The 22,132-nt window shown below is 37.3% G+C and overlaps 2 protein-coding genes across 2 annotated transcripts; both read left to right on the top strand.

The window, feature by feature from the left end:
* Nucleotides 1–253: 253 nt before the first annotated feature.
* Nucleotides 254–7,884, top strand: LOC107783214 (uncharacterized). The gene is made up of 3 exons (XM_016604187.2): nucleotides 254–682; nucleotides 4,249–4,962; nucleotides 7,186–7,884. Exons 2-3 carry the CDS (start codon nucleotides 4,616–4,618, stop codon nucleotides 7,661–7,663), a joined length of 825 nt encoding a protein of 274 aa, XP_016459673.1. The 5' UTR covers nucleotides 254–682; nucleotides 4,249–4,615; the 3' UTR covers nucleotides 7,664–7,884.
* A 1,336-nt stretch (nucleotides 7,885–9,220) lies between these two features.
* LOC107783213 (protein ENHANCED DISEASE RESISTANCE 2-like) lies at nucleotides 9,221–21,899 on the top strand. Its single transcript, XM_016604184.2, has 4 exons — nucleotides 9,221–9,517; nucleotides 10,052–10,189; nucleotides 10,433–10,507; nucleotides 21,154–21,899. The coding sequence occupies exons 1-4, from the start codon at nucleotides 9,392–9,394 to the stop codon at nucleotides 21,367–21,369; spliced, it is 555 nt and encodes a 184-aa protein (XP_016459670.1). The 5' UTR covers nucleotides 9,221–9,391; the 3' UTR covers nucleotides 21,370–21,899.
* The last annotated feature ends 233 nt before the right edge of the window (nucleotides 21,900–22,132 follow it).

Genomic DNA, 22,132 nt, shown 5'->3' with positions numbered 1-22,132 from the left:
TTTTTATCTTATTTTAAAAGAAGTCAATTAAGGTGTTGGATCATAATTTTAAGAGTTTTAGAACCCAATTATTGGCCCAATTCGGATTAGTTCATTAAGCCTAGGGACCCTTTCTAGACTCTTCTTTGGAACAAAAAATAAATAAAGAAGACCCTAAGGACTTAACACAAAAAGACCTAGGGACTAATGGGCAAAATACACAAAAATACACCTAAACCTAGACTCTACATATAAAGGGATGCTTAAAAATCCGAAAGGGGCTAGAGCTGAAGAGACTAAAAAAAATCAAGCAGCTGAACAACAGGTCCCCCGTCCCCCTGAAGATCGTCTTCTTCAGTCCACCCCCTCCCCGTCATCGTCTTTTTCAGAGAACACAAACAAAACCAGCCAAAACCGCTCCTTCTCCTTCGTCTCATAAACAACAACCCCCTTTCTCTTCACCTCACCCCAAACGACACTTTAACTTCTCCTCTCATCAAACCAGGGACGAATTCGCCGGAAAATGCCACGACGCACACACCAGGTGTATAAAAGTGAGGGGTGACTGCTCGTTCTTCACTGCCCAAACACCAAGAACAGAACACAGCGACACATGGTCTCTAGCGAGCTCGAGTTAATTCTGTCCGTCACCTATCGAGGCTGGTTCCCGGTTCTGCTCATTGTTGAGTTTCAAACTACTAAAGTAAGATGCTTCATTTGAGGTCCATGCTTTCTTATCCTTTGTTTCAGTTTGACAACAAAATGTCTCTGCCTGTTTTCGTGCTTTTGGTGTTTAATGTGGTGATTTGAAGCGTTAATTTTAGACTTGTTTGAGCTGGTTCTTTGTTTCGAATTTCTTTTGTTATTATAAGAAAGTAGTGGAATTCACATTTTGTTTCGCAAATTTGTACCAACGTGCACTTATATGGGTCATGTTCAGATAGTATGTGAATAACTAATAAATTAGAGTGTAGTTGGCATGGATGGAAGGTGACATTTCCTAATATAATTAATCCTCACCTTGTTGCTCTCTTCCTACACAAAGTTTTGATTGCCAACAAATGGAGACTACGCTATCAGTTGCACTATATTCCGTTGTGATTAGTGATTAGAAAGAATCTATCTGTTATGGTAATTGTTTTAGGTAAAATCTATTCCAACATTATTATGTGATGGTTATTTAGTGCTAATAATTGTTTTGGTTTCGATTTAGCGAGATTATAAAAATGAACTGCTTAAATTTCATTTGGAACCACTAGCCCCTTTTACTCACTATTTGAATGTGGACGTGATTAATTAAATATATTGTCATGGCTACGGGTACGGTTCCCGTGATGTAGTTGTGATAATTCATTTCAACTTAGTTCTAAATATGAATTTCCGTAGTTCACTTAATTGAATGCCTTTCCTTTAATAAAAATCGAGGCGTGCCATTTAGTTGATTTTTCATGGCCCTCGCAAAGTTGAAAGTGCGTAGTTGCTTTAGGCGCGTTATGCTAAAATTACCTTCCTAAACTCGGATGTGCATTTTATGTGACCCAAATCCCAATCTTAACAACGTTAAATAGAACATGTCTCGGACTGTAGGTGCATTTCATGTGGCGCAGTCCAAAGACGTGATTTAGATGACGTTGAAATCTTTCTTAAAATAATTGAAAGCGGTTTAAAGTTAAATTGCACATAGGTTCAAAATGTCTGAATCAGATAATTAAGCCGAATATAACAGTTGAGCGATCGTGTTAGAACCACAGAACTCGGGAGTGCCTAACACCTTCTCCCGGGTTAACAGAATTTCTTACCCGGATTTCTGGTTCGCGGACTGTTAAACAGAGTTAATCTTTTTCTCGATTCGGGATTGGAACCGGTGATTTGGGACACCATAAATTATCCCAAGTGGCGACTCTGAATCTTTTAATAATAAATTCCGTTTCCATTGTCCTTTAAGTGGAAAAACTCCCTTATATACACACTCTCGGGGGTATAGGTAAAAAAAGAGGTGTGACAAGTTAAATGAATAAAAAATAAATAAATAAACAACAGAATACAATTTAACTACAATTTATCTACAATTTTTCTACAATTTCTGCAATATAATGTATGTCATGTCTTCTTCTTCTTCTTCTTCTTCTTCTTCTTCTTCTTCTTCTTCTTCTTCTTCTTCTTCTTCTTCTTCTTCTTCTTCTTCTTCTTCTTCGAGTTACAATCAGAAATTCAGCCAAAACCAAGTCTAATCTTCACCAAAACCCCTCAAAATTGAGATATAAACTCCAAATCATATTCCCAATTGTTGCAATAATACCCAATCTAAACAAATAATGATTTTTGAAAACCCAAATTTGAATTCAAAGTTTCAAAACTTTTTAATGGTTGTCAATGATGGAATTGCTGCTCTCTTTTCCTTTGCTTTGTATTACTGAAATTTGGACATAATTGCGTTTGATGTAGAAGAATTGTAGAAGATTTAGTCGTTTTTGATTTGTGAATTGTAGAAGAATAATCAATTCATTTTTGAATTGTAGAAGAATAATCAATTCGTTTTTGAATTGTAGAAGAATAATTGCGTTTGATGTAGAGACGCTAAATTTGAAACGAAACTGACGAAGAAGATTAATGTGCGTGATTTGCGTTTGGAAGATCTGTAAGAATATTTAATCCCCCAATTTTAGTGCGCCTAAATAAGGAAGTCTATAGCTACAATACAACAACAACAACATCCCAGTATAATCCCACAAGTGGGGTCTGGGAGGGTAATATGTACGCAGACCGTACCCCTACCCCGAGGGGCAGAGAGGCTGTTTCCAAGAGACCCTCGGCTCAAGAGAGCAACAAGAGACAATATATTAGTACTATCAATAAACTCATAATAAATAACATAAAATACATAACATAAAATAAAAAAATAACAACAATAAAGCCTATAGCTACAATGATTCCTTATTTAATGCATGATTTATATTTTGTAAAAATACTATTAACATAAAGGATAATATGCAAACTATGAACATATTTAGTAATATAATTTCCTATATGGTACAAGAACGAAAATTTTCCATAAAATTTTAGGTGTGTATAGGTCCTTTCATTACTAACAGTTTTCTAATGGATAGTTAGATATAGTAATAATGAGATAACACAATTTTTTTTTTCATGGCAATTTTGTATTATGTATGGTGCTTTTGGTGTCTATCTTGAGAATAGATAAGTTTATTTGTTCATGACTTGAATGTAAGAATATTCAATGTATTTATATGTTCATAAAATAATAGCATTTGCATGTTCCTTTGTGTCTACCAATTTTTTTAAATATTTTTTTTTTATAAAAATAATATTTAATACGCATGTACGAATACTAGTGTAATAGAAAAAGAAAATAGTAGAAGTTTTCACTTTACCAAAACGCAAAAAGAACAAAATCCAAGCAGCATGATCCAATCTAACACAAAAACCAATCCCCATCTTGAGGACATATCCCAATGCCAAATATCAAATGGCGATAAAACAGAATACCTAGAGGCTAGAGAGAGACGTTAGATGAGTGAAAAACCCCTTAACTATAAACCAAAAGCTTTTTCATTCATTTTATATACTCCTATTCACACGTAAGAGTAAATAAAATCATATGTGTCAGATAGAGAAAAAAAAGCTGAGACACCATTCATTCAAACTCAATTATACATCCATAATTGGCGTCACTTCTTTTGGCCTTTTTTTAATCTCTTTTGATTTTGACCCCATCAAAACTTTCTCCGATCCCCACCTTCTTTCTTCATCATTCCTTCACTTTTCTCCCTCGTTTTCCTTGCTTTCCAAACAACAAGAAAATTAGACTTTTTTTTTTGGCAATCACAACAATTAGAAGCTGCGCCTCATTTACCTGCCATATTTACTTTTCTTGGGCTGTGTTTGAATCTTTTTTGTTACTACAGTAGTAAATAATTATAGATCTGAGATTGATTCTTCAATCTTGTCAACTATGGCGTGTGGGAATGTGGATTTTTGAATTTTCTTTTCAAGCTGTTGTCAATTGACTTCTTGTGGGACTTGCATTAACTTTCTAAAATAGTGTTACTATTTTGACTTTATGGTAGTCATTTAGTGGGCCTTCCCCCAGGACTAGAATACACGGAATTCCCTATTCCGCAATTTCCTTTTTGTCAATTCTAAATTTTGCTTTTTGAGAAATTATTTCGTTCAAAAAGTCTTAGTAGTTTCGTAAATGTGCAGTTTTGGTTATTGCATACAGTTTAATCGCTGCTTTCTATGGAACAGGTTGTAATTACTTGATTGCCAAGGACATAACAAGCTTGTTTTGGGGGTAAGAGGGCATTGATTCAGTCTGTTTTAGATTATATTCTAACAGAACGTTAACTGTACTGAAAACCCATCTTTCTTGCTTAGCTGTTTCTTAGATTCTTGAGCAAATTTCAGTGTTTTACAGAGCACAATTACAAAGAACAGGTCATATGAGAAAAGTGTAATTTTTTTTCTTTTGGTCATATTGTATTGAAGAAATGAACAAGTTTCAAGAATTGGGCCAATCTTGAATTTTGCTGAAGCTATTTGGTAGAGTGTTTTTCTGATAGTTTTTTAAGTTTATTGAAGAAGATATTATCTTGGTTGTGCAAGAAAAGAAAAGATGGGTTCTTTTCCTGGGCATGTTCTACCTGGAACACTGTTTCTTGTGGTTGGTGTGTGGCATATATGGTGTGCTCTGGTTAGATATTCATCAAATCGCAAGTCATTCAGGGTAAGGGTTTGGAACCCTGTTCCAGGTTTTGATGGGAAGCTGAAATATTTGGAACTTTATGTTATAGCTATTGGTGGTTTTATTGATTTTTGTATTGAGCTCTTCTACTCAACCCACCTCAAACTTTTAGTTCATGGGGTTTTGAATCCTACTCATATGAATAACTTTGAGCATGCTGGGATGCTTCTCATGTTCTTCGTCTTCGGTTTAATTGTGCTCCTTTCGGAGAAAACCAGGTTAGTTTTCCTGTTTCACTATCTTCTTGCCTTCGTTGCTTGTTGGCCCAAGGTTATCTAAGTTATAGTATATGTTATGTGCTTATGTAAACTATAGAAGTTAGAAGATCTAGACGATTGCTCTCATCATTTGTTTTTGATCATGTGGAACCCAAATGTGTGTGTACTATTTAGACTTATGATGCTGAACTGAAAAGTTACACTCGTTTTCCTTCCCTGTCATCACAAGTGAATTATAAAGTTGCCAGATATGGAGCTCCCTATGATAGAAGGTTGAGTTAAGTTATAGTATACTTGATTGATTTATAATGATTATTTGCTGATAGGAGCGTGACTCTGACTTTTTCTATTTGTAAAGGAACCTATATAGAACCATATTGCTTTGTTTGTTAGAATGATGAGAAGATTGAATAGAGTGCTCAATATGCTAATGGTAATCATTGTTTACTGCTTAATTATTTTGTATTGCAGCTGTATTCTCTGTTCAACATTATGACTTGTTCCTCGGTGATCTACTCATAATAGTTCTTCAGGCTAGTCATAAGTTTTGGAACTTTATACACACAGCATAGTTCTTTTGCTGCATCATTATAGTTGTATATACAATTTCTCAATATATAAATCACAATGGAGTAAATTTTGTCAAGTAATTTACATACTGTAAATTGGGTTACTTGCTGTGGATCTAGTGAGTTTTCTTTTCCCTAGGCCTACTTATCTTTGAAATAATTATATATATGTACTACCTGATTGTAGAAGACTGCTCTTCCAGCCCTGAGAAAAGTGGAAAATGACAAAGATTGTAACACATGCAAAGCAAGTGAGGTTTTCTCCCCTTGCCAATGGAAAATTGCAAGATGTCTTTAATCGACTAAGCCCTTTTCTAGCCTTCTAACTGCCCTTCCTCAATTCGTCCTGTGGGATACCCCGTCTACTTCCCTTTTATTTCTGTTTTCCTGTTTCTAGATATCCCCGCTTTTAGCACTTCTAGTCTTAAGCAACATTCAAAGTTAAAGGGAAACAGTCAGAGCAAACACTGTAACACATTCCTTTAGCTAGCTGAAAAGGGGTACCACTTAGGTATAACAGATGGTTGGAAACTGACTGAACAAAGATCTTTTAATGGGAGTTGTAGGAACTGCAATTATGAATTCAGTCATACATCTTGTTAACATTTGGTTAGTTGGAACCAGAGATGAACCATGCTTCTCCACTTAGAAAAGGAGCCAATTCCTGCTTTGTTATTTCACTTAAAGGATACTAAGTTCATGAACTGCGTAGTTCCTTTCAGAAGTTATAGGATTGAATATAAAGAGTGAGACCTGAGTTTGCACGTCAATGAACATGCTTATATTTGAAAAACGTACTAATACAATCGCACAAAATCTAAGTTTCTGGATGACCTGCACTGGTCCTCAGGGATTTCTCGGTTATAAAAAATGTTTCTGGATGAACTGATGCATGTAAAAGAATACTGTGTATATGTTAAATTAGTGATATCTGATGTTTCTTACACCTACATCAATAATTGTTGAATCTCTCTTGCTGGTCTACCGAACAGGGGTCTGGATTCCCTAGAATGCCTCCTACTCATGCAATCCTAATTGGAAATCATGCTCCAAAGATGTGTTTTGGAATCAGTTTTTATTTGAAATCAACAAGAGAAAAACTAGAGGACCATACCATCACCAACCTTCCGTTTTGGATTTATACATGCATAGGTTAAAGATCCATCTAAAATCAGTTAAAATGAGATATTCATGAATTTAACTGAGATATTCATGAATTCGTTGTGCTATCATACAATGTGTTGGAATTCTCCTCCTTCTCAATGATTGCTTATTTCTTGAGAGTAATTTGGTCATCTTACTATTGGTTAGTAGCTTAGATATTAATCAGAGCGCGATTACAATTACAGTTTCTGTACCCTTTACTAAGAAGAAGCAAAATATTCCATAATTCATAATCATTTAGTGAGTGAGGAAAAATCTAGTTAAGATGTAGCCATTGCATACATTCATTGTATTAGTCATATGATTGGTTTTTGTAGGTCTACTTCCCGGTCACCCTCAATTATTGGATAAGGGTTCTCAGTATATGTGGACTTATAAATAAACTATCTGCCAAACTTTGAACACTTTTATTTGTATGGCTATCTGTTTGTCTTGGATTTTTCAATTCCATCACGCTCTTAACTCAACACATTGTGCTCTCATCGTGCAGTTTTCTTCCCTTGCCTGATGGAGCTCTCTGCTTGATCGTGGCCACGGCTTTCTGTGCAGAGTATTTCTTGTTCTCTTTCCACTCCACCACCCACAAAGGCCTTGAAGGGTACTATCACCTTATCCTTGTCCTCCTCATAGGCCTCTGTGTATTGTCAACTATCGCTGGAGCTCTTATGCCAACCAGCTTCCCTGTTGACTTGGCTAGCGGCATTTCTGTAACACTTCAAGGCCTTTGGTTCTACCAAACTGCATTCACTCTGTATGGTCCAATGATGCCAGACGGTTGCCAACTTAAGGGGAACGACGTCATGTGTCGTTCAGCAGATAGCGAGGTTCGAGGCGAGTTGCTAGCAAACTTTCAACTTTTCTCCATGGTATTTGTTGTCCTTGCTGCTACTGCTGGAGCTTATGGTTTTGCAGCTTCCGGGACTGGTCAGTCAGAAATTAGGAAATCACATGCGCCTCTTGATGGTTAGGAACATCTACAGTAGGATAACCATTTTTGTACCATATTCTTTTTAGTAGGGAAAGGCCCTGAATGACCATTTTCAGATGCTGCTCTTAAATTATTCATTTGTCTTGCCTGCTAAGTGTAAATTTGACATTGAAAAGTAGACTATCCGTGGGTTGCTACTGATTTAAGATACTTGCTGATAACGATGGAATAAGCACAGAATAATTTGATGGGGGTAATTGCAGATGTACGTGTTTCGACTTTTCTTAAATGCAACGGACGGTAATTAGTTGTAAAATTTTCTTTGAAGCTCAAGATATCTTGCTTTCTTAAGTGTGTGTTCAGAAAGCCTACTTGGTAATTCCGTGCATCATGTTTGGTATCACGAGTAGTAATTAAACAATCGAATCATTTTTAATTTAAACTAAGTGTTGTAATTAATTTAGCACCTGCTATTTTAAAACACATATGTTGTGAGTAATTGTTTCATTTTGAAAATAACAAATATTTTAATAGATAGACATGGGATGTGCAAGCATTTCACTAAAACATATACTCCATTATTGATGAAAAAGTAGCAATTAGCATGGAGGAAAAAGTAGCAGGAGGTAGTGTGAAAAGATGAAGATAACAAAAATTTAAAGTTAACTTTTGAATAATTACACATATCATTAATTCTCACAGTCTTAGGAAACTTAAAAAATGTAATTGTTCGTCCTCTATGACATATAAGTTCAAACTGATTAACTAATTCCTTGACTAGGTAAAACAGGTTCTAATGCGACTTTCCTCGCACCCTATATAACAAATGGTATCTTCACATTATACTTTGGGAATGATTCGACAAAATTCATTGAAGATCTCAATTTAAGTTCAATTTATTAAACAAGGAAAAGGACAGAAAACTAAACGTTTGTCCAAAAGATCAAGCACATTATCGTCGTTTGGCAAAGAGTTTTAGGCCTCAATAGCTTATTACAATATTGAATTTAAGAAAATGTTTTGTTTCGATCTCTTACGCGTAAAAGATAGATCTCTCACAGTGCAAAAGCAAATTTCTCATGTGTAAAAAAAAAAAGAGATGAGGTCATAAAACCAAAAATAAATTTGTAATGTGCCACAAAACCAATTGACCCGAAGAAAAGGACAAATGATTGTAATGTATGCCCCTTTACAATTTTGAATCGGAGAAAATATCCTTTTCAGATCTCTCATGTGTAAAAGGCAAATCACTTATGTGGAAAAGTAAATCTCTCGTATGTATAAAAAAAAGGTAGAGTCATGAATTTAAAAACAAGCTGGTAAAGAGCTAAAAAAATCAATTGATCCGATCAATCATTTGGGAAAATGCCAACTTGTCTTACGCTTACAACTAACCATATACCGTCACCTCCGCTCCAAGACCCTCAATCATGACCGAGCTGTGTCTCAATTACAACGTGGCAATCACAGTAGTGTCTGTCAGATCATATTCCCTCACCTTCCAGTAAATATCCATCGGACGCTGAAGTTGACTTGGCACCTGTTGCTTAAACGAGTCCCATGGATATCAAAATCAAATTCTATCTGAATACACCAACCAAAAAAGAAACTTTATGCGATAAAATAAAAAAGAAACATAAAGAGCTTTCAAAAGAAAATAAAAACATTACAGTACTAAGTACTATACGTTTGGATCAGTTGATTGTAAATAAATGATAAGTTTGAAGTGTTTAAAAATATTTTTAAACGGTAAAACTGATTTTTAAAAATGGCCAAACACCCTCTTTATGTAAAACTTTACTTATTTCATAATCCCAATTCTTCCCACTGTTTTTCTCTCTTCCATTCGCCGGCCATTTTACTCTGCAATTCTGGTGGCGCTGGCGCAGATCATGTGAGCCTCTCCCCCACCCCGCCCCTCCTCCTCCTTCTTTCTAACTACAGATATATATGTCGTATCTCTTTCCTCTGTGTGTGTACTGATTGTATACTCCAGTAGATGCACTAGCTCCACAAGTGTGTGCACGCACGTATATTTGACTATCTGAAGTAAAGACACGTAGGTTGCACTTACACATTAGCTCATTTTACGTGCAACTTCTTTTTTCCTTCACAAATTGAGGAGATTCGAACTGTTTTAGCTGCGATCATCAATTTGGAATAAATTTTTGTAATCGTCTAGTGAATTTCGGAGTGTTCATTTGGTTTCAGTAAGTGAATTTGAAATTTGAACTTTGCGGATTGATTGGAAGATTCTCTTTTTTTTTTGTGGAGAAATTTGCAATAATGATGACCCATAGTGTTAATCGAATTGGCGGAAGTGAGGATTCCACTGGTCTTCCGATTTTCTAAAAATTTCTGGAGTTTTTTTTTTGTTTCAACAATTTGGATTCTGAAAACGTGTAAATATATAATTGGAGAGTTATAGATGTCGAAAGTGGTGTATGAGGGATGGATGGTGAGGTATGGGAGGAGGAAGATAGGGAAATCCTATATTCATATGCGCTATTTTGTTCTTGAGACTCGATTATTGGCCTATTACAAGAAGAAGCCTCAGGACAATGTGGTGAGTTTCCTTAATTCCATTTTCTTTGAATTTGAAATTGATAGTTATCTGTTCAGTACTTTGTGACTTTGAATTCAGATTACTTGACCTTTTAATTTGAATTGTTACAGACTTAATATTCTGTGTAATTATTATCCAAACTTAGTGTAGGGAGTTGAAATGCAGTGATTTTGGAGTTGTTAAACTGGTGCTTTATATAAAAGCGCTTAAATGTTTGATGTCTGTTGTTGCCATGATCATTAGGTTCCAGTCAAGACTCTTCTAATAGATGGCAATTGTCGGGTGGAAGATCGCGGATTGAAGACTCACCATGGACATGTGAGTTGTTCTGAACTACTGTTGATATTCGTTTCCATTAGTAAATTTATTTGGGAGATACTGATCAATTTTATTGAGTTAAGTGGGTTTGGTGGGTCCAGATTGATAAACTGTTATTGTTGGAGTTGAACTAGGATATGTTTGTGTGAAATGCACATATAGATGAATCATTTGCAACTCTTAGATTAGAAGGATAAGGGGTAACAACCCGGGATAAAACGTGGGATTATTTTATTCCGCGCTTGATTGCATTTTTTAATTCCGGTATAAGCAATCGCCGGATTATTCGTACCACAATTGGTGTATTATTTTTATACCACACTCAATGTGAGATAATAATTATTGGATTATTAATCCTCACATTATATTCCAAGTATAACTTGTTCACTAAATGTGAGCATGGCTTCTATCACATTTCTTTGATAGAGGAAAAAAATCAATTGTATCACATTGTTTTTCCAATGTTATAACTTATATATTGAGAAGCTAGTTAGGAATGTAGTACTAATGCAATTCGAGAAAGGAGTTGTTTTGTTTAACTAACTAACTCTTACTTAAATAAGCAAGTGCCAGAATTGCCATTCAATTACTTGCCCTTGCTTCTTAGTTTAACACTAGAATAAGTGGTTAAATATACTTAATTGGATAATCCTGTAATTTTGTAATTTTCTTAATCTGTTCTAAATTGAGGGGGTGTGATCAGAATGTGTCAACTGTCAAGTTATCTCGTGATGTAAAACCAACTTAGAGTAGCTTCTAGAGTTCAGGCGTCATAGCAGACTAAGGGTGAAAATGGTGGGTATAAGTCTGAACTGTGAAGTATTATAGGGTTATGTTACATGAACACAGGTGTGGGTATCCGGTGTAGGTGCAGATTTAGATGTCAAATTCATTAGAGCAGCCCCGTGCACAAGGTATCCCGCGTTCACGCAGGGTCGGGGAAGAGCCGCACCCTAAGAGTTGTGATGTAGACAACTTAACCTAATGTAAGTATTAGTGGTTGCTTCCACGATTCGAACCCGTGGCCTATAGATCACAGGTTCATTATTGCCTAGATCTTAGGATTAAGAATTAGGGATATGAGTACAGTAAGTGTTGAGAAATGTGGCTAATAAATGAAAGTTATAACACATATATGTATATATTTTAATAATTAATTGAAAAGTTGTTGAATTAAAACTAGGATAAATAAATTCTTCATCAAAAACTAGCATAAATAATTTCTTTTTTAATACCTTGTATTTTTATCCCAGGAATATACTTTGTGTAATAGCGAACTTTCTACTTTAAAATATTCATAAAGTGTGTGTAAATCGAAACCAAAGACCATACCAACATATGTTTCTTGGCAATAGCCGTGGTCAAAGCAACCCAGGTTAGTTTACCAAATCAAGTGCGTAACCGATACTTTCTCATCCAAATTATGCAGGATCAGCATAGGCGTGGCAGAGAGTTTTAAGGATCTATGTAACATTATTGTAGGGTTAAGAAAACACGACCATCTTGTCCAATTTTAGATCTTGAACTCAATTAGGGATTGGCAAGGTGGAGAACTTCTGTAAATCTATCTTAGAGGACATAGTTTCACTACCAAATACTTGATGCAATTCATATAGCAAATGAATTGACAGATTTGAGATTAGCAAGTGAGAAGCTTATGCAAATTTTTTATTAAGAAAGCATATTGTCGTGTTAATTAGGGTAATTTATTTTATGTGTTTGAAAGAATGAGGTTTGTGTGGCCCCCATGGTTTTGGTCTTGTGGTAAGAGCGCAACACTTCATGTGGTTAATCCCTAGGTTCGAATCCTGCTGTAGACAAAAGCCTGGTATTAAGTGGAGAAGGATAGAAGGGTGGACCCATTTTTTTCTGAGTTTTGAATTGTGTGCCACTTGTCATTTAGTATTTCTCGATTGTAAAAAAGGTACTCCCTTCGTTCCAATTTATGTGAACCTGTATGACTGGATACGGACACGGAGTTTAAGAAGAAATGAAGGCTTTTGGAATTTGTGGTCCTAAACAAGTCAAAAAGGGGCCTGGAGTATTTGTGTGGTTATAAAAGCTTATATTTGTGTGGTTATAAAAGCTTCTCATTAAGGGTAGAATTATAAGTTTAGGCTAAATTGTTTCTAAATTTAGAAAGGGGTCATTCTTTCTGGAACGGACAAAAAAGGAAATAGGTTCACATAAATTGGAACGGAGGGAGTACATTCTTGGAGCATTTGAGGAGGGATAAGACACTAGATAACTATGTTATCATTTTTCCATCTTGTTGAATGGTACTCTATGTGAAATTTTGGGTTCGAGTGGTATCCGACGAGGAGACTGTGAGAAGGCACGGGAGAAAATATGATATATTGATATTGTGTGTATAATGCAATACAAGATGTGCTAATTTATAGCTACTCTATACAAAGGGCATACTACACCTATTCCAATGTGGGACAACTACATATCTATATCTAACACTCTCCCTCAAGCCGGAGCATACAAATCATATGTACCGGGCTTGTTACATATGTAACCAATGCGAGGACCGGTGAGTGACTTGGTGAAAATATCTACAAGTTGATCATTCGACCTCACAAACTTCGTAGTAATATCTCCTGAAAGTATCTTCTCTCTTACGAAGTGACAATCAATCTCAATGTGTTTAGTTCTCTCATGAAACACCGGATTTGATGCAATATGAAGGACAGCTTGATTATCGCACACAAGTTCCATCTGACTGATTTCACCAAATTTCAACTCCTTGAGCAATTGTTTGGTCCAGACTAGTTCACATGTTGCCATAGCCATTGCTCGATATTCTGCTTCTGCACTAGACCGAGCAACTGCATTCTGTTTCTTGCTTTTCCAGGACACTAAATGTCCTCCTACTAAAACACAATATTCAGACGTAGAACATCTATCAGAAAGTGATCTTGCCCAATCAGCATCTGAGTACCCAACGATCTGCTCATGACCTCGATCCTCAAACAGTAATCCTTTGCCTGGAGCCAATTTATATACCAGATAATGCGGACGACTGCATCCCAATGACTATCACAGGGAGAATTCATAAACTGACTTACAACACTCACAGGATAAGAAATGTCCGGTCTAGTCACTGTGAGATAATTTAATTTACCAACCAATCGCATATAGCTTGCATGATCGCTAAGCGGGTCCCCCTGTCCTGGCAGAAGTTTAGAATTCGGATCCATCGAAGTGTCAACAGGTCTGCAACCTATCATCCCTGTCTCCTCAAGAATGTCTAAAGCATATTTCCTTTGAGAAATAACAATACCTAAGCTAGATTGAGCAACCTCAATACCTAGAAAGTACTTCAATCTACCTAGATCCTTAGTTTGAAAATGCTGGAAGAGATGCTTCTTCAGATTAGTAATACCATCTTGATCATTGCCAGTAATAACAATATCATCAACATAGACTACCAGATAAATACATAGACTTGAAGTAGAGTGTCGATAAAACACAGAGTGATCAGCTTCACTACGAGTCGTGCCAAACTCCTGGATAACCGTGCTGAACTTACCAAACCAGGCTCGAGGAGACTGCTTAAGACCATAAAGTGACCGACGCAAGCGACATACAAGGCCACGAGACTCCCCTTGAGCAACAAAACTAGGTGGTTGCTCCATATAAACCTCATCCTCAAGATCACCGTGAAGAAAGGCATTCTTAATGTCCAGCTAATAGAGGGGCCAATGACTAACCGCAACCATGGATAGAAAAAGGTGGACTGATGCCACTTTAGCCACAGGAGAGAAGGTATCACTGTAATCGAGCCCAAATATCTGAGTATATCCTTTGGCAACAAGACGGGCCTTAAGTCGATCAATCTAGCCATCGGGACCAACTTTGACTGCATAAACCCAACAACAACCAACAGTAGATTTACCTGAAGGAAGAGGAACGAGCTCCCAAGTACCACTTGTATGTAAAGCAGATATCTCGTCACTCATAGCCTGTCGCCATCCTGGATGAGACAACGCTTCACCTATAGACTTAGGGATGGAAACCAAGGATAAAAAAGATATAAAAGCATAATATGGGGAGATGACAAACGATGATAACACAAACCAACATAATGAGGATTAGGGTTAAGTGTGGTCCGTATACCTTTTCGAAGTGCAATCAGTGTACTAGGAGCAGGTTCCGCAGTAGGAGCAGGGTCAGGTGCAGGACGAGAACCAGTTGGGCCTGATGTAGGGCACAGACGACGATGATAAGTCAAGAGTGATGTTCCTGTGACTGGGGAACTAGGAGGAACAACACTAGACTCCTCAATGGTTAGTATGGGTGAAACCTCTGTGTTCGAAGGTGGAGGAGGAGCTATAGGAAACTCCTCAAAGGTCGGTATAGGTAAGACCTCAGATATATCATGGTGGTCAGCAGAAGCAAAGAAAGGTTTAGACTCAAAAAATGTGACGTCAGCTGACATAAGGTACCTACGAAGATCAAGTGAATAACAAAGATATCCCTTCTGAACACGAGAATAGCCAAGGAAGACACACTTGAGAGCACGAGGAGCTAACTTATCTTTCCCAGGGGCTAAGTTATGAACAAAACATGTGCTCCCAAAAATACGAGGTGGAAGAGGGTATAAGGCTGACTGGGGAAACAATACTGAATGCGGAATCTGATCCTTGATGGGAGATGAAGGCATCCTATTAATCAAATAACAAGCTGTGAGAACTGCATCGCCCCAAAAATGCAATGGAACACGAGATTCAATTAAAAGTGTGCGAGCAGTCTCAATAAGGTGCCTATTCTTTCTCTCTGCAACCCTATTTTGCTGAGGGGTATAAGGACAAGATGTCTGATGAATAATTCCATGAGAAGTCATAAACTACTGAAACTGAGAAGATACATATTCTAAGGCATTATCACTGCGAAAAATGCGAATAATACCAAATTGATTTTTTATTTCAGCACAAAAACTCTGGAATATAGAGAATAACTCAGAACGATCTTTCATTAAGAAAAACCAAGTACATTTTGAGTAATCATCAATGAAACTAACAAAATAACGAAATCCCAAGGTTGAACTGACTCTACTAGGACCCCATATATCAGAATGAACCAAGGAGAAAACAGACTCTGCATGACTCTCAACACTACGCAGAAAGGAAGCTCGGGTATGTTTCCCAAGCTGACACGACTCACAATCTAATGTAGACAAACTGGATAAACTAGGCACCATCTTCTGAAGTTTGGATAAACTTGGATGTCCTAAACGACAGTGGATTAGGTCCGGAGGATCAGTAACTAGACATGTTGTGGAAGGACTGAGTGAATTAAGGTAGTAAAGGCCTTATGATTCACGTCCTGTACCAATTGTCTGTCCCGTATTGCGGTTCTGCATAATAAAAGAATCATCAGTAAAATATATACCACAATGGAGGGCACGAGTCAAACGACTAACAGATGCAAGACTAAAAGGACAACCAGGTACATAAAGAACGGAATCTAGGGTGATAGAAGACAATAGGTTAGCTTGTCCAACCCCTTGTGCCTTAGTTTGACATCCATTGGATAAAGTAACAGTGGGAAGAGACTGTGAATATACAATATTCGACAAAAGTGATTTATTACCAGAGATGTGATCAGAAGCGCCCGAGTCCATGACCCATGGTCCAAGAGTACTAGACTGGGAAACACAAGCAAAAGAATTACCAGCAACAGGAGTATCAGTCTGGGCAACTGAGGCTACTTGTGGAGATGTCTGCTTACTTGCTCGATACTGAAGGAGCTCATTATATTCTTCTTTAGATATAGAAAAACCTTGGTTACCTGTAGTCTTGGTTTGAGCAACGTAAGCATTTTTGGGTGGACGACCATGTAAGGAATAGCACATTTCACGAGTGTGTCCAAGTTTGTGAAAATAAGAACACTTGGGTCTAGATCTCCCAAAACGACCTCGTCCTCCTCTGTTCTCCATAGTTTGAGACGCCCCGAACATCCACTATCTGCGATGCGAGAACAGATGAATCAAGTATTTGTGATGAGATCACTGGGTGACTTGGTGCTGCAGCAAGGCGGAGTAATCAAGAGAATAAATCATCAACTGTGGGAACAGTTGGACTAACCAAAATTTGGTCTCGCACTGAATCAAGATCATTAGGAAGTCCAGCGAGTGTAAGAACTAGAAACATCTTTTGTCGCTGCTCTTGTTGTTTTGCCACACTAGCAGAAGCTGACATTAATGTCTCAAATTCCTCCATGACTGCTTGTACTTGACCCAAGTAAGTAGACATATCTAATTCTTGCTTCTTTAAGTTTGTCATCCGTGATATCACATCATAGAAGCGAGATATGTCATTAGTGTATAAGGTACGAGCCTTTGCCCAAACCAAATAACATGTCTGGAATGGACGAAACAAAGGCATCAACTTGGAATCAATAGAATGCCACAAGATGCTACATAATTGAGCATCAATCTTTGCCCAAAGCGCTATCACCTTTTCATCTCCTTCGCTAGACTGTTTAACTAGATGATCTTGAACACCTTGACCTTTACACCACAACTCGACAGATGAAGCCCAAACTAAGTAGTTTGAACCTCCCATTAAAGGTTCTAAAGTAATCATAACACTAGAGCTTCCAGAACTCATGTTTTTAGACCCAAAAGCATCAATTCCCAAAGACATCGTTGCAAATTATTACCAAATTAGAGAAATAATCAAATGTAATCCATTGAAACAGAGTAAGGAACAACGAAACAGAACAACGAAATACTGTAGCAGTCGGAATAGTATTGTAGCTGCCGGAAAAATTCAAAGTGGTCGGAATGAAATAAAAATAGTAGGGGTAGGATCGGAATTACCATACGACCCAACTGTTCTGAAGAAACGTTTTCAAAAAATGGCCGGAAGTCCACTTTTGAAATCCCTATTCACGCCGGAAAAATATGAAAGTTGTCAGAATTTGGCCTAACCTGGATGGGTAGGCTCGGAATTGCAAGGGGAACAATTTGTCCTGAAGAGTCATCGCTAAAAAATGGCCGGAAGGTGGCCCACGTGACGTCGGAACTTCGCTGGAAAATTTTCTTCCGGTGGCGAGTGGAGGGTATTCTGATGGAGATTTTTGTATGGGTTGGTCGCCGGAGCCCGATCTACTTTGTGGTGGTGTTGGTTTTTGCACAACACTGACGAAAAGTGGCTTTTTTTTTACTTGCGGCAGACCTGCCGGAAAAAGGCTTCCGGTCAACTGATTTTCCTTCCCGGAGTCGCTGGAATTTAAGCACAGCGATAAATCTCTCACGATTGCTCTGATACCATGTGAGAAAGCACGGGAGAAAATATGATATATTGATATTGTGTGTCTAATGCAATATAAGATATGCTAATTTATAGCTACTCTATACAAAGGGCATACTACACATATTCCAATGTGGGACAACTACATATCTATATCTAACAGAGACCATTTGTCTCCTTTTTTTAAATCTTATAATGGAGGCACTTTGAAGATTGTGGTGTGAGATTTCGTTTAGGGATTAGGGATAGGTGTTGAAAAAAGCATAAGACTGAGAGCATCCTGCTTGATGTTTATAGACCCTATTATGATATTCTGTGAGACAGGCTAGATAACTTAGGTATGCGTTCAAAACTTGTAACAACCCAACGCATTAGTGATATTGTCCGTTTTGGGCCTAGGCCCGCACGACTTTAAAACGCGTCATCAGAGTCTTAAGACTTTTTAACCTATATACCCAATATTTCTCCCGTGTTTTGTCGATGTGGGATCCACCTAGGGTGTCACATACACCCCTTAGGAACTTAGCGTCCTCGCGCTGAGGTTTGCCCTACCATCTTTCAAGGTTTCATGTGGAGTGGCTGTGATATAGGCGTTTTTACCTATATACCCAATATTTCTCCCGTGTTTTGTCGATGTGGGATCCACCTAGGGTGTCACATTCACCCTTTAGGAACTTAGCGTCCTCGCGCTGAGGTTTGCCCTACCATCGTTCAAGGTTGCATGTGGAGTGGCTGTGATACCATATGTAACAGCCCAACCCACTAGTGATATTGTCCGCTTTGGGCGTAGGCTCGCATGGATTTAAAACGCATCACTACGGTCTAAGACTTGTTTATTTATATATCCAACATCTCTCCTGTGTTTTATCGATATAGGATTCTCCTGGAAGTCACATATTTATAAATAACAGCCTATCCACTAGTGATATTGTCCACTTTAGGCCTAGGCCTGCACGGCTTTAAAACACATCACTAGAGTCTAAGGCTTATTTACTTATTTACCCAGCATCTCTTCCGTGTTTTGTTGGTGTGAGATTCGCCTGGGATGTCACATAGCTCTCCCTTAGGGACTTTGCGTCCTTGTTGAGGTTGGCTCCACCACTTTCTCAAAGATGTGATATTCGCCTAATTCAGTTGACCGCTGAGGTTTGCCCCACCATCGGTCAACGAAGATGGTGAAAGAAAATCTTGGAGAACAGGGTGCAAATATGAGCAGAGACAATAAAGTTAGGGGATTTCTTCCATAGGTCTAAGTCTTAGGGGGCAAAGTTACCCGACCACTTGTGCTAGTAGGAAGTTGCTGGTATACGGTGGAATAGTCTAGGTACATGCAAGTTGGCCCAAGCACCATCGTTATAAAAGAGAAGATGTCATTTCACCTACAATATATTTGGAGTTGCCACTTGGCTGGAAGTTGTAGGATAAGGAGCTTTGACGACTTGTAATTGAGAAATTTGATCTGTACAGCTCTTAGAACCTTTAAAACTGGATCGGCCATTGAAAAAATCAGTTAACCTTCCCAACTCCAAATCATACTGATATGGGAATATGGTAGGATTTTTACCACATGCATTACAGAGTTGTTACGCTGATTTGAAATTCACTGCTGTTAGAAACAGTGAAAGATACACGAGTTGGAGACAACAAAAGTTTGGGACGTAAATGAATGCAGTAAGGGGAACAACTCTATTATGCAAAACAACTAATTTAGAAATGAAAGTAAGTGGATTGTGTTTGGGTAAGCTTATAAGTAAGTTGGTCAAACTAGCTTATAAATATTTTTGGATTATCTGCGCGTTTGATAATAATATTAGTACTTATAAGCCAAAATAAACCAAAAGCCATACATTGGACGCCCCCAACTTATAACTTTTCAACTTGTTAGCATTTTGATTTGACCAAGGTTTTTGCTAGTTTATCTGTAATATCTCTTGTGATTTCTGAAACTCCCTCTCAAAAACAAAATCCTTAACTTCTCCTCTATTCCATCTTTATCATTCGTCCTTCTCCTTGTAAAGATTGCTGTTAATTTTTAGTTTTTGTAAATAACTTTAGGTCTTTGTAACTAACTTAATTTTTATTTTGTAGTTTTTGTAAATGACTTTAAAAAAAGAATAATCTTTCCAAAAGTCATTCCTATAATATAAGGAGCTTATTTAGAGGAAAGGCAACAATTACCCTTCCCAGAAATATGCAAATTGAAAAAAGTATAAACAACCCTTCAAAAGCTGCCATGAATTTGCTAGCAAGTATACTAACATAGTGCTCCAACAGGTAATGATACCCCCCCTACTCCCCCCTCCCCCCCCCAAATAAAATATATATATGAACCACCAGAAAGAAAGATCTTGTCCATAATCTGGAAACACAGTTCCTAATGAGCAAGTCAACCAACACTCAAACTTCAGTTCTTGAATAAATTTTACCCATTGAAAAAAGGGAGCCAGTTCTTGAAGAGAGCAATATCAATCGATTCCTTTAGGAGAGTTTCTGTCACTAATCTACATTTGTTCACATCTTTAATATTCAACTCACTGCCTTGCCATACTCTGGACAGCTTTACACCAACATTATAAACACCTGAATCTTATGGTGTTGCATTGGTTATGAAGTTTCATACGTTTGTCTCTCTGGCTGTTTTTGACTCGATATGAAAGTTTAATACTCTCTCCATTCCAATTTATGTGACACTATTTCCTTACTAGTCCATTCCAAAAAGAATGACACACTTCTATATTTGGAAATAATTTTTATATTTCCAATTTTACCTTGAGAAACTTTTACAATCATACAAATATTAAGACATGTAGAAGGCCACAAGTCAAAAGTTTTGTATCCACCCAAATTTCCGACATGTTTAAGACCACAAGTTTCAAAAGTGTTCATTTCTTTCTTAAACTCCGTGTCAGTTCAAACTATGTCACTTAAATTGGACCGGAGGGAGTATTAGAGATAGTAATAAGTAAAAATGAAGGGAATGGGTCATTCATCTTGTTATTAGGAAACATAAGTGTGAGATTGCCAGCTTTTCCATGCTCTCAGACTTGTTATGAAGGGGTTAGAATGTAACATTTTCATTTTTTTATAATCTTTTCACTTGTGACACAAGATTGAGCTAAAGCTATTTAGTCCGTTTAGGTGAAGAATTTAATATTTCCCACTCCCCTTTCTTCCTCCTTTCCTTGTTTCAACTTGCAAGTGTTAGTTCATCTGTGCATATGATGGCTTATCCTCTGCTGAATAGTGAACTTTATATATTATACGGATTTTGTATATTATCGTGCAATGGTATATATGATGCGTGCCGCGTTATATTCTTGATAACTACTTATTTTGCTTTTATATTGAGGGTAATAATCCTTTTCTCTCTGTCTTTGGCAGATGGTTTATGTCTTATCAATATATAACAAGAGAGAGAAGTATAATCGAATGACGATATATCCCTTTTTCTTCTTTATGCATGCTCAAAAAAATTACATTGCCATCTTAGGTGTATTTCTCATGGGTTTAAATTCATTCTTTTGTTCCTGCTTCATTGCTTCACAACTTATTCACATTCTTCAATTTCTTGTGCGAACTTGTGCACACCTTGACTAATCCAGTGGGTACTTGCTACCTTCCACCAGCCCATGTACTGGATAACTCTGCCACCAAGACTTAGATAGATGGAAAAAAATCACATAGTATTTTTTGTTTCTAACTGGGATTTCATTTGAACCTTGGTGTCTAAGGTTTGCACCCACTTCACCACTCCTTGGGTGCCATATTCACATTGTTCATTTACTTTAATCTCTTCTGATAGTCAGGTCACATTCTTCATACAGTTTAACAATTGACACATGAGGCACTCTTTTGGATATGTACTGGATGCTTTACCATGGATTTTGGTTTTGCAAATTCTAAATTCATTAGGTGGAGAAAGAGCTGATTAGAACTTAAGCTGACAAGGGAACAATCTAGATTTGCTATTCTTATGATTTAGTCTTGACAACTTCCTTTTGATTGACAATTTCTGGTTGGTGTCTTTTTTCCTTTCCTATGTGCAATTCACTTGTTTCACTTTTAGGATTATATTTCGCTGATGCTATAAACGTTTAAGAGATTCGGTCATTCAAATTATAATCTTGTTCCAGATGGCAGCTTTCAACATTCTGGAGGCACTTATTTGGAAAGAAAAGATCGAATCGGTGATTTCTCCCGTGTATAATGTCTTCTTCAGACGTACATTCTCTCCCTGCCTCCTCCTTTTTCCTAGATATGGATGGAGGTAGTAACATGTTGACAGTATGCAGCATCAAGAGTTAAAAGGTGCTAATGGTAATAAGTACGTCTCCTTCGAGTACAAATCTGGAATGGACAG

The sequence above is a fragment of the Nicotiana tabacum genome, chromosome 1, assembly GCF_000715075.1.
Source record: "Nicotiana tabacum cultivar K326 chromosome 1, ASM71507v2, whole genome shotgun sequence".
NCBI lineage: Eukaryota > Viridiplantae > Streptophyta > Magnoliopsida > Solanales > Solanaceae > Nicotiana > Nicotiana tabacum.
This window is presented reverse-complemented; position numbering and strand designations above follow the sequence as displayed.